The 12,657-nt window shown below is 36.5% G+C and overlaps 3 protein-coding genes across 4 annotated transcripts; all 3 read left to right on the top strand.

The window, feature by feature from the left end:
• Window positions 1-81: 81 nt before the first annotated feature.
• LOC148918801 (uncharacterized) lies at window positions 82-2,273 on the top strand. Its single transcript, XM_089048710.1, is given in 3 exon segments — window positions 82-479; window positions 847-1,251; window positions 1,510-2,273. Coding segments are annotated over 2 exon segments (693 nt in total). The 5' UTR covers window positions 82-479; window positions 847-1,029; the 3' UTR covers window positions 1,981-2,273.
• A 680-nt stretch (window positions 2,274-2,953) lies between these two features.
• On the top strand, window positions 2,954-5,100 carry LOC103326318 (protein DETOXIFICATION 19-like). 2 transcript variants are annotated; one of them, XM_089048855.1, is made up of 7 exons: window positions 2,954-3,189; window positions 3,349-3,896; window positions 3,977-4,063; window positions 4,168-4,224; window positions 4,339-4,577; window positions 4,676-4,791; window positions 4,885-5,100. In XM_089048855.1, the coding sequence occupies exons 1-7, from the start codon at window positions 3,001-3,003 to the stop codon at window positions 4,984-4,986; spliced, it is 1,338 nt and encodes a 445-aa protein (XP_088904981.1). In that variant the 5' UTR covers window positions 2,954-3,000; the 3' UTR covers window positions 4,987-5,100. The 2 variants fall into 2 exon arrangements, with proteins under 2 accessions (XP_088904981.1, XP_088904982.1); XM_089048856.1 differs by lacking the exons at window positions 3,977-4,063; window positions 4,168-4,224.
• A 2,719-nt stretch (window positions 5,101-7,819) lies between these two features.
• Window positions 7,820-10,686, top strand: LOC103326187 (protein DETOXIFICATION 18-like). The gene is made up of 8 exons (XM_089047661.1): window positions 7,820-7,970; window positions 8,394-8,620; window positions 8,754-9,298; window positions 9,489-9,575; window positions 9,675-9,731; window positions 9,823-10,073; window positions 10,205-10,323; window positions 10,432-10,686. Exons 1-8 carry the CDS (start codon window positions 7,958-7,960, stop codon window positions 10,561-10,563), a joined length of 1,431 nt encoding a protein of 476 aa, XP_088903787.1. The 5' UTR covers window positions 7,820-7,957; the 3' UTR covers window positions 10,564-10,686.
• The last annotated feature ends 1,971 nt before the right edge of the window (window positions 10,687-12,657 follow it).

Genomic DNA, 12,657 nt, shown 5'->3' with positions numbered 1-12,657 from the left:
CCCAAAACTTGATGTATACAAAACATAACAAGAACGTAGACACACGTTACAAGTTACTAGAGTCTAGAGGGGTCAAACAGACTGGATCAGCCTGCGCATGGCACGAGCTTGGTCCGGCCCTTAGACACCTCTACAAGCTACAAATCATCAAGATAATCTTCTCCACACTTAACTCTCTCGATCTCACTCCTGTGTGTATCTGTCTCCCACTCTCACTTTGCTTTGAATGGAACGCTGGAGATTCAAATGAAAATAAAACGCGGGACAAACTTGTGCCCCATCTTCTAAAATCAAGTACTAACACAAACTCAACAAACTGCAAAAGCTGATGGAGAGGTATTCGAAGCAGAACCTTCAAAGCCACGACTTCTCAGTCACTGATTCTTCAATTTCCCAAGTCTGTGAAAGATATTAAGCGAGGTACAAATTGCAACATCTCTCTGAGAGATAATGAGCAGGAAAAGAAGCCTTTAAGCGAGGTACTATTTCTGTATCTCCCCTTTTCTCTATAGTTAATTTCCTTTTTCTGAAGAAATTTTTTTCATCTTCCTTTTGTTAGAGATTTCAACAACCTAGTCAGTAAACCCTTATTCTGAAGATCTAGAAGTGATTGCAGGATATAACTAATGAGAAAGAAAAAATAAAGATCAATCCCCAGTTATAGAAAAGAAGGATTTACATCCTTTGTTTGACAACCTGTATCTACTTAAACAAAGAAGTAGAAGTGCATTAAATCGAAAAGCAAATAGTTTTTCCTCACACTCACAAATAATCTGTCTCTTTCTCCCCTCGGTCTCTATTGAGAATCCAAATATACAATAATCTGACACAATTTTATTCTTGTAGACTCAAGATCCTTCGGAGTCACCTTCCCTCCTTTCAGGTTTGTCTCACTTATTTCTGAAGTTATTATTTTCCCCTTCGTTGAATTGTTTGGCTACTAAGAAAATGTATGCCAGCATTGAATCTTTGAATCGTATTCTCTGCTTCCATTTATTTTCTTGGTATTTTATGTCAAAAAAATAAGAAATGAAATTATTGATCTGTTTGTGCTTGGTTCCTGATCTGTTAGAGCCTATTGACGTCAGAAACTGGCTCTCAAGCTATGTGTATGAATCTCCTGTGTTCGATACAAATGATGGTTTTGGAGATTTGTTTGCAAAGAAAATAGAAGTGGGAAGGATCGGTTTCTGGTTGAAAACAGCAACAGAGGAAAGAAGAGGATTTGGAGGATTTCAGTCGAAGGAGAACTGATGGTGAAGAAGTTGTTGATTTACAGTCTGAAGGGCTTGCAAAATGTGTCAGCTCTTTCTATATGTCTCCCTTTCCTATCCTTACTTTTCTTTGTAAAACCTTTCTTTCTTCTGTTTTATTTTCTTTGGTCATGGAGTTGTGTATTTCCACATTTTTTATATTTATGAATCGATGAACTGACATAATCATTCTTGCTCAAATCATCATTGCCCTAATAATGTCCGTAAATTACAGGGTCACCGCGTGGAGTAAATGAAAACCTACCTAGTCAGAATGGTTTGTATCGCAAACATATGCCTAAACCATTGCAAAACCATGTTATGGCTACAGCACAAGATGTCTAACATCGAAAGAAGTTCATGTTTGAATGATGAGAAGTCTCCAAAATACATGACTCATAGCAAGGATTTCACTTTACAGGAGAATTCAGAAGCAAAATTCCATGCAGAAGTTGATTGTTCATTAATTCAAGGTGATGCAGAGTTAATTCCAGTTAAAGGAGCGTCAGAAAGAAAACCAACTCATGGAAGCGAAGAGAGAAAAGATGACGGAAAAGAAATATAAGAAGATGGTTTTATTAGAACAAGGAAACACAAACTTCCAAGAGAAAGTTATGAAAATATTGTGGAAGGACCACAAGAGATTAGTAAAGCAACAGCCACATTAGCAGGTGGAAGGGATGCAGTGGTGAAAAGAAAGCCCAGATGCAACGAACTTCCATCATAGGAGTGTCCTCAAAAAAGTAAGCCAAATCTAGGACTGCTCTGCTTGCAACAGAGACAGACATTTGCGAAAAGACTACTTCCATATAGCAATCCAAGTCACTGTGGGCTAACCCCTCAAAGTGATCAGTATCAATTCTACTCACCTGCAATTTAGCTGATCGGTTGATTAGGCTAATTGCTCGTAATAACTAGGCTATCATTTGAGTTTATTTCCAAGTTTTACACATTCAGTCTTGCTTAAATTCCTCCAAGAAGGAGAAGAATAACATATCAGAAAATGATTTTCCTCTTATGTTCTAACATTTCATTTGTCCCTCTATGAATTAAAATGTAGGGGTTTCAGAATTTATTTCTCCATGTGTTCGAGAGAGTTCTTTGGATTGAACATTATGTATTGATGCCACTTCCGTCTTCTAATATAATGGCTACTAAATTAACACATGATATATTAGTCTCTATTGATGAGAAATCTGGAATTGTGTGTTTGGATGCTGAGAAAGTTAGCTCAGAAAATTAGAAAGAAAAGTAAATTCATTCACTTTAATAATAATAATTGCAGTAGTTTTCTTTTATACAAGATAGAAACCCAGCTATGAATAATAACCAGTAACTAACATCTAACAACAGATTTAAGCTAAACACACAGGTGTCATCATCTGAGCCTTCTTGATCTACATGTGATTTTCTGTGTGCAGGTTCAGAGTTAGTATGAACTTGTATTGATGGCTGAGACATACTTGTAACATCTATATTTGTCTTTTTCTAAGAATCCAAATACCACACCAGCGAGGTAAAGACTTATATGTATTTGGAGATAGAAGATTTGGTTAAGGTGCACTTCAAAATTCAGGTTACCAAATCAAATTGGGAAAAAAATGGTCCCAAGTTCCCATATATGTTTAAGGTAATTAAGTTTCCTACGCATGCCACAACTGGAGGGTAAGACTTCTTCTTCTTCTTCCTGTAATCTTCTTTATAAAATTTCTTCTCTCCTAAAGACCTTATATTTTCTCTGGTGAAAATGAAGTTGTTGGATGTGGAGGAGGCCAAGAAGCAGGTCTTGTTTTCACTGCCAACAACTCTCACTAATGTAATGTTTTACTTCATCACTTTGGTGTCCGTGATGTTTGCTGGCCACCTTGGTCAGCTTCAACTAGCTGCTGCAAACCTAGCCATGTCATGGGCTAGTGCCACCGGCCTTGCTGTTGTGGTAATAGTATTACTCATTAATTTCTCCAGATAAATATATTAGCAATTTTCCATTGCCAATTAGTTAAGGGTAATTTTACATTTGACCATAATTTAATTTATTGGATTATGTATTGAAGAATTGACTCTCTCTCTCTCTTCTCTCTCTCTCTCGGTTTAGATTGGCTTAAGTGGAGCGCTTGAGACCCTTTGTGGGCAAGCCTTTGGTGCCAGGGAGTATGGCATGTTAGGGAAGTACCTGCAAGCCTCATGCCTGATATCCTTGCTAGCTTCCTTGCTTATTTCCCTACTTTGGTTCTTTTCGGAGCCAGTTTTGATTTCGTTGTTACACCAAGACGCAGAGGCCTCAAAACTCTCAGCGGTCTTTATGAAGCTGTTCATTCCTGGATTGGTTGCATTTGGCATCCTCCAGAACGTTTTAAGATTTCTTCAAACCCAGTCTGCTGTTGTCGTCCCTTTTATATTCTCCTTCATCAGCCTCGGCCACCACATAGGCCTCACCTATTATCTTGTCCACTTCACTCCTCTGGGCTTCAGAGGTGTTCCACTTGCAGCTTCCATTTCCCTCTGCTTATCTCTTCTTATGTTCGCCGTCTACATTCTTCGTTCAAAGAAATTCGAGTCTACATGGGAAGGTTTCTCCCTGGCATCATTCAGTCACGTCCCTGCGGTTTTGAGGCTTGGCCTCCCTGGTGCCGCAGTGGAATGGTAAGTGTCCTCCAAAATGTTCATTATTTAAAGTAGGTTGCTTTTGGTATATCTTTTGTTATTTATATAAATCAATCCAGCTTGGAAGACTGGACCTTCGAGGTTTTAGTCTTCATGGCAGGAGCATTTCCACATCCAACACAGACCACGTCCCTACTTGGGATATGGTAAGTTTTATTTATTTTTATATACAAATAATTAAATTGTTATTTCCCGTTTGGACACTCTTTTGTTTTATTTATTTATTTATTTTGATGTATATTAATCATAGTGTCAATGTGGAGTTAATTGGTTATATGGTGTCATACGGCCTCAGTGCTGCTGTCAGGTTGGTGAAATAATAGTAACACTCTATTTATTTTTCAAGTAATTTTGTCAATTGATCAAGTGCTTTTATATAATTTTGATTAATTGTTTACATAAAATAATAATATTGTGGCAGCACGAGAGTTTCAAACGAACTGGGAGCAGGCAATCCAGAGAAAGCTAAGAGTGCCATGACTGTGGCTCTTAAGTTGTCTGGCTTTCTTGCTTTCCTTCTTGGTCTAGCACTGGCAATTGGCCACAACTTCTGGGCTGGCTTATTCGGCGGCACACCGGAAAGAGCAAAAGCCTTTGCATCCATGACGCCTTTGGTTGCGGTCTCTGTGATCCTTGAACCTCTACAAGGTGTTGTTTTAGGTATAAAAAAACTTTGGTTCCATTTTTCCTGTTTTCTTTTTCATGGGGTGCTTGCAATTTGCATGAGAAATGATTGGGGTTGGGGTTTTTTCTCTCAGGTGTGGCCACAGGATGCGGGTGGCAAAAGTTGGTCTGCTATGTTAATCTGGCCACATATTTGATTGGCATGGCTATTTCGGGCCTTCTTGGGCTCACGACCGAGTTACATGCCAAGGTGAGAGAGAGACATTTGTGTTGTTTATAAGCTGAGCTTGGTATTTTTCAATATTGAAGTTTGTGCTTAATTCAATCTCTTATGATTTTTCAGGGCTTGTGGATTGGACTAATGTTTGGCATTTCTTGTCAAACGAGCATAATTTTGGTCACTGTACTGCTCAAGAATTGGGCTCCTCGATCTGGTACCGCCTGAACCAGCCTCCAAGTCTTAGTATGTTCTTTTAACAATCTTTTCTTTGGGCCTCTGGCCCGCCATTGTTCCAACAGAGAAAAAGGGCGAAGATTCAATCTCGGTCTTTCTTCGTCAGTTTTGTCAATTTTATTCTTTATGAGAGAGTCAATTCCTCCAACATTTGCCAACACTGCACAATGCCTTAATTTTGTCAAAGCTTCCTTCACATCCACAAAGCTCAAGCTTTACCAATCTAGTGCACCCTGAACTAAAATGAGTAGATGACCTTGTGAATGAAAATTTCAGCATGGTTGAGTTGTGTGTATGTCTTTTTTTGGGTCAATCTGCTCACCGGAGAGCTTCGTAAGCAAACTAACATATTTTTTGATAGAATCCAGCAGTAAGTACACAAATAATGTGTGGGGTTAACATGAAGGATGATTCCAGACAATAACAAAAAAGAAAGATGAGGAATTGTTACTAGTAGTTTCATGAACCTTAGGACGTCTTGTGATAAAAACCCTAAAAAAAATAAAGTAACTTCAGAAATCTGTGGGGCTACGCAGAGCTCCTACATACATGTATCATTTGATTCATTCTCTCATGCATACTTCCAAACACATTCATTCATTCCAGTTAGCAGCTAAAACACGTGCCTACATATTAAATGTGTTCAACAAATCTTTCCAAAAACTTAATTGTTGGAATTGACTTCAGAATTGGTAGGAAGTCGAGGAGTATGCAAAGAACCGTTGGGATCCAAACATGAAGTGCGAATCGGCCATGACAGCCCTTAACCTCAGCCTGACCATACTCACAAATGCTATTGCAAGTCAAAAATCTAACGTGTCTCAACAATTTTTTTTTGCTAATTAAGCCAATAATATCGATCGAAGCAGAGAATAACCAAATTCCTGAATAAATTACAAAAATTCAATAAATGCTAGGCCATCCATATCTGAATAAGGTATGGTCAAGGTTTCAAATGTACCCCACTTTTTCTTAAAACAAAAAGTTAATGGAGCTTTTAAACCTAATTATGAAATCATCTTGAAAAGTATTATCGAACATATATTATCATCAATGCATTACTAGTAAGCCACCTCCATCTACGTGGGCAAAGGTTTAAAGTTCTCACACTTAATGAATATTTATGTAAACCTCCCTCTCCCAATCACTTGTATTGAAAAAAAAAAAAAAAGGTTTTTACAAATAAACCCATTTTAGCACGACATATTATACAAAAACCTATGTAGAGCCTATTTAGAGAAAAACTCAAAGCTAGTCACTTGTCATTTTCTAATTGGATCTTTTACTTATTAGAGTTCGAAGATAGGTTATATGAGGTGTGCATTTGTTGGCTCATGTAATTATGTGAGGTCCCCCCCACTGACAGACCTACATAGAGCCTAGTGTGGGCAGCTGCCTACACTTAATTTCTTCTTCAATCATGTAGGCTACCATAAATAAGATATTTGGTCAACAAATAAATAAAACCTTCAAGATTTTAACCCAAATTTCTCATATTCAAAATATCATGGCCTCAAAATTGACAAAATATCAAGGCCCAGTTCAAGAAATGACTTAGTTTGTCCTCTCTGGCACGTGCATTTTGTGTTTATAAAATAAATAGTTATATAAATATATAATATTGTTACATAAATAAATATTATTATATTATTATATAATATTTATGCCCACACTTAGACAAGATGCTGCGTCCGCCACTGGTCCCCACCATAGTGGTACCGAGCCTCATATGATTTTGTACGAGAAAGAGAAAAAGCATACGCCTATGCAGCAAAGCACATCTAAGATTATTGTGGTAGTCATCTAAAACACGAAAATGCTAGAACCATGATAGATAATTGTGAATCACATGATGATCATTGTATATGTGGATAGTTTTTAATCGGTGATTGATATGAGTCTCACGATCAGTTTCATTTAAGGTAATAGATAATCGGTGATTGATATGAATCTCACGATAGGTCTCATTTAAGACAACAACTAACAAATGTTCACACATAAATAAATAATATTGTCGACTAGAGTTGCTCTTTAGGTTGGGGATGTTGCACTTTATTATCAGCCATGAAAAGGACTTTGTTTCGGTCTTAGAAAAATCTAAAACCACGTATAGTTTTTAACAAACAAACTATCAACACCAAAAAGAAATATATATATATATATATATATATATGCATAGTGTCTGAAGCAGGAGGTATAGGAGGAGGAAAAACAAAGCTCAAAAACATCGCATCCCATAGAAAAAGAAGGTGAGGGATCGCATTCCACACGAAAAAAAAAAAAAGAAAAAAAAAAAAGGAGATGGAGATGTTAGCAAACACAGGTCACTCAGGATAGAAATATTACTACACCCTTATTGGAGGCAGGTAGTCATGGAGAAGAAGGAACAAAAAGAAAGAGGAGGTCATGGAAGAAAGTGTACTTGGACCTGGTGGAGGCCGAAAAACAGGTATTGTTTTTACATTAATGTTCTGGTTCCTATCACATTCGATCACTTTTCTGGTCATGTTATAGTTATCAATTTATTTTTTCTTTGGTTGATGAAACTGGAAAGTCCAGATTCTAATTTAGCAGAATATTGGTGTACACACAGTCACATGGATGGAATAAGGCAGTGCATAAAATTACAAATATATATAACGTATGATTGAAGTACGTACCAAACAATTTGACCAAGAAAAGAACAAATATACCATAAAAATGTCTATGATTGGAGTCTTGAAGATCAGAAAACGAAAGTTTTATTGTTGTACTCTAGTTATACAGTGGTTCATGACTATATATTTGACGTAATAATTTCTCCGAAATCTTTGTCATTGAGTCAGTGACCACCATTGACCTCTCCTTCCCAGCTTGTGGCTACAGTTTTTACCTTCTTTATTGTTGATTTTTTTTTTCCTCACAATTCAGCTGCTTAATTTACAAGTTCAATTTATATAATCTATTCTAGGTTGCGGGGAAGATGATTGCTGAAGGTGGGAAATTCAACCTTTCTTTTGTATTACTTTTCTAGCTAGCATTTTCTCAAAAATCAATTCTACTTGGCACTAGTTAAGTACATCTAGCTAAAAATTAAGTTCAGAAAATTCCAGTTATAACTCTTTCTGGTATGGATACTGTAAAAAACTGGTCATCAGCTGCTTTTGTTTTATTTTCATGAATACACTCAGAGGGGCAAAACTGAAATTTTTTGGACAATGGTTTGAGTGCTGGGTGTGCTGATCGGTTTCTTGGATGCATGCATTTCCCTATAACCAGATTACCTATTGAGCTTCTCTATTTAGTAACATAAGTTTTCTGATCAGATGTACTATCTGCTTTTTTCTTCTTTTTAGTTCTGGAAATTTGATATCCAAAAATTGCACGAATATTCCAATTTTAAGTCATTAGTTAGGCAGGTGGGCATGGAGAAGAAGGATGCGAAAGAAGGTGGTGGAACAACCTGTTAGACATTGAGGAGGCCAAAAAACAGGTCTTATTTTCATTGCCAATAATTCCCACCAATGTGTTCTTTTCCTTGATCCCATTGGTCTCAGTCATGTTTGCTGGCCACCTTGGTGAGCTTCAGTTGGCTGGTGCAACCCTGGCCAACTCATGGGCCAATGTTACTGGTTTCGCGCTCGTGGTAATTTCCCAGTCACATAAGAAAATGTTTGGTTGTCAGACAGTTTGTAACATGATATCTTTAATAAAGTGAAATAAGATCATAGATGGCCTTTTATTTTAATTGTTTTCTTGTCTGTTATTTTTTGGTTTAGGTTGGTTTGAGTGGAGCTCTTGAGACACTTTGCGGACAAGGCTTTGGTGCAAAGTCGTACAGAATGTTGGGGATTTATCTACAAGCCACTTGCATCATATCCTTCCTGTTATGTTCCATCATATCCATAATCTGGTTCTATACAGAGCCCTTACTGATTTTACTCCGTCAAGATCCTCAAATTTCAAAAACTGCAGCTCTCTTTTTGAAACATCTGATCCCTGGATTATTTGCATATGGATTCCTGCAAAACATCTTGAGATTTATTCAGACACAATCTGTATATGTCATGCCAATGGTCTTCTCAGTGATTGCGATTATTTTTCATATTGGCATCACATATGGTTTGGTACATTGGACAGCTCTTGGGTTCTTGGGAGCTCCACTTGCAGCCTCAATTTCTCTATGGTTATCTGTTCTTATGTTGGCCTTCAATGTCAGTTGTACAAAGACTTTTGAGCGTACGTGGGAAGGATTTTCGTTTGAATGTTTCGATTATATCCTCACTGGCTTAAACCTGGCCCTCCCCTCTGCAACAATGGAATGGTAAGTGGACATCCTTCAAGCTCTTATTACTTATATCCCGAATAATGTTCTCTTGTCATACATACATGAGATGAATAGTCTGACAGCATAACAGCCTGACCCTGTGACACAAGAACACTTTATCTTTTACAGATCTTTATTGTCAATGTTTAAGTCCAGCAATTTTTTTCTCTATTTTTTGGCTTTCTAGTTTGGAGGAATGGGGTTTTGAGATTCTAGTGCTCTTAGGTGGATTGATGCCAAACTCTGCAAAAACAAGTTCACTACTTGCAATGTGGTAAGCTGCCTTAATTAATATATTTCTCCTTAGTTTTTCTGCTGTAACATGTTATTTCTGGTTACTAAAAAGAGCTTTTGCTCAATTATATATCTGCAGTGTAAATACACAAGAAATTGGTTACAAAATTACATATGGCCTCATTGCTGCTGCCAGGTTAGTAGACTAAAAGCTCCTAGCTGTTTCTTCAACTCCAAGTTTTCTATTAATTTCATACATTGAAAATAAATTATACTTATTGTGGCAGCACAAGGGTGTCAAATGAATTGGGAGCAGGCAATCCAGATAGGGCTAAGAATGCAATGGTTGCGACTCTTAAGCTCTCCGTGCTTCTTTCTTTCACGATTATTCTGGCTCTTGTGTTTGGTCACAATATTTGGGTTGCCTTCTTCATTGACAACAATGCAAGTTATGCAGTATTGAGAGAGGAGTTTGCTTCCATGACACCATTGCTTGCAATTTCAATAATTGTTGATTCTGTTCAAGGTGTCTTTTCAGGTAGAGATCACTTACATTTCAACTTTGTTCTCTCTCTCTCTCTCTCTCTCTCTCTCTCTCTCTCTCTCTATATATATATATATATATATATATATAAATTGGTGTAAATTAATTTGATTAGGGTTTTTCAGGTGTGGCTAGAGGATGTGGGTGGCAACACTTGGCTGTGTATGTAAATTTGGCAACATTCTATTTGATTGGTATGACAATTGCTGGTCTTCTTGGATTCAAGTTCAAACTATATGCCAAGGTGAGGCAACCTGGTGTTACATTACCAAGCAGCTACTAACTTCATTTGATTTGTTTTGTTAAATAGTTCACTGAATTCAGATTTTTGTTTTGCTTTGTTTTGGTACAGGGCTTGTGGATTGGTATAACCTGCGGTCTCTCCTTTCAAGCAAGCACACTCTTGCTGATTACACTGCTCAAGAAATGGCCCCGATCAGATTTATCTAAAAATCCAGAGGAAGGAAACCCAGTTTTGGTCTAGATAAATGTAAGGCAAAAGTAATTGTTAAACAACAAATTACCATTTGGGGAAAACTTAGTTTATGCATTCATCGAAAAATAAAACAAAATAAGAGTATCCATGAAGTAACATGGTTTGGCGATATGTCTACGTTCATGAGATAGCAGTATTAAATTCTTCGACTATATCAAGCAACAGGTACAATAAAACCAGTCTCGTTCTCCTGGACCCCCCTGTGGTCCAAGGAGTTTGGTCACCCACACCCACCTTGATTTCAAATCTGGGTTCCATCATTCAAATCTAGGATTTCAAATCATAAAAATTGAATCAAAGGTGGTGAAGAAGAAGAACAAGTCATAAAAATTGAATGAAATAACCTTATACGGATTTAAAATCAGTCTTTTCTTCGCCCTTAAATTAGATCCAAAGGTGGGTAACCACAAACTCATTGGACCATAGGGGTCCAGAAGAAAGGACAACGGGACTGACAACCAACAAAAGGACCATCTTACCAAGATTTGATGTATATGCACAAGAAAGTACAAGAATGGAGGCCACACGTTACAACCTACAAAATACAAATCACCTTCTATGGTGCACACTCGGATCATATAAGATTGGATTAAGAGGATTTCACTAATAAAACTCTCTCTTTATATAACTTTTGTATGTTCATATATCATCCATTGAACGTAGCCACGAGTCACGACCTAAGAACACTCTCAATTGTCGCTCTACAGCTCCTCCATAACTCCTTTGTAGTACTGTCACCATCATCGCACAACTTTTGCGGAAAAATTTAGCTAAAACAAACTCCAGTTTTTTGAACACCATTAGATTTAACCTTACATGAAAAAAAAAAAAAAAAGAAAAAGAAAGAAGATCTGATGCAATGGATATACTCATCTATGTAATCCATAACATTAGTTTTTTCCTTAATTTTTTTTTAACGATGTCTCGAGCCATGACATATCTTCTCTATATCTTTTGGAGTGCAAAGAAGAAAGAGCAATAATACAGATTCACCAACCCAAATAAACTTCAAAATAAAGACATAATGAAACTAGTACGAAAAAGCAGATCTGAGTCTCATCAACTATGAAAACTCGAGCAAGAAAGATAGTCGGCTTTGGATCCAACACACACATCTTCCTCGTTTCTACATCCACAATATATGCCGCTTGGTACTGGCGGTGGGTTGGGTGACTGCAACAAGGACAACAATGGTCCCAAAGTTGAAACATTTATTTTTTATTTTATTTTTTAAAAGTTAAGAATTTAACCCTTAGGTAATTAAATAGATGATGTGGAAAATGACATGGAATGCCATGTCATATGCCACATCAGTTGGTGCCTCTAGCATTACCACAAAAAGTTTATATGCAGTGCAGCATTTTGAAACCTAATTATCTAATAATTATTTAAACGTATTAGTGACCATATATATTATCATCACTGATATGTAAACTATTGGTGACGGACTTTTGATCATTTAATAAAAAGTTCTTCAAGTTGAAAGTCTTCTGCTCCGGTATATTTTCTTGCTCTCTCATCAAAGGGAAAAAATTGAAACAACCATAAAAATTCAAAGCTATTATTTACTGATTAGGGTAAGAAAATCCCACATCGAAAATCCACAATCTTATAAAGGTGTTTATAAACAAGGCACTATGATGATTTGGTAAGTATGGTTAACAATAGTGAGTTGTACTATATTATATTTTAATATAAATTATTTACAATTTTTTAAATATATATTATTTTTATTCAATAATATGTGAGAATTATGTGTATAATATGTGAATTTTGTGTGCCTTATTGAATTTTTTGTAAAAAAAATACTTGTATTAAACATGAAAACTACGTATGTGCCTATATAATACGAGTATTGTACGTTTGATTTTAAAAATACAAATTTATAAATAAACTCAATCCTAGACATGTATTTATATAAAAACACAAGCACTATTTAAACATAGAAACACACCCAAAATAAACCTCAAAGTCAACTTTTTGGGTGTGTTTATAAATGGGTTTTGAGTGTGTGTAATGATGAGTTTTGGGTGTGTTTATATGTTTAAATAGTACTTGGGTTTTTTTTATAATTTTAACCCC

The sequence above is a fragment of the Prunus mume genome, linkage group LG3 (genome assembly GCF_029339155.1).
Source record: "Prunus mume cultivar Tortuosa linkage group LG3, ASM2933915v1, whole genome shotgun sequence".
Classification (NCBI taxonomy): domain Eukaryota; kingdom Viridiplantae; phylum Streptophyta; class Magnoliopsida; order Rosales; family Rosaceae; genus Prunus; species Prunus mume.
Note: the sequence above shows the minus strand (reverse complement) of the source record. Positions and strands in the feature narration are given on the sequence as shown.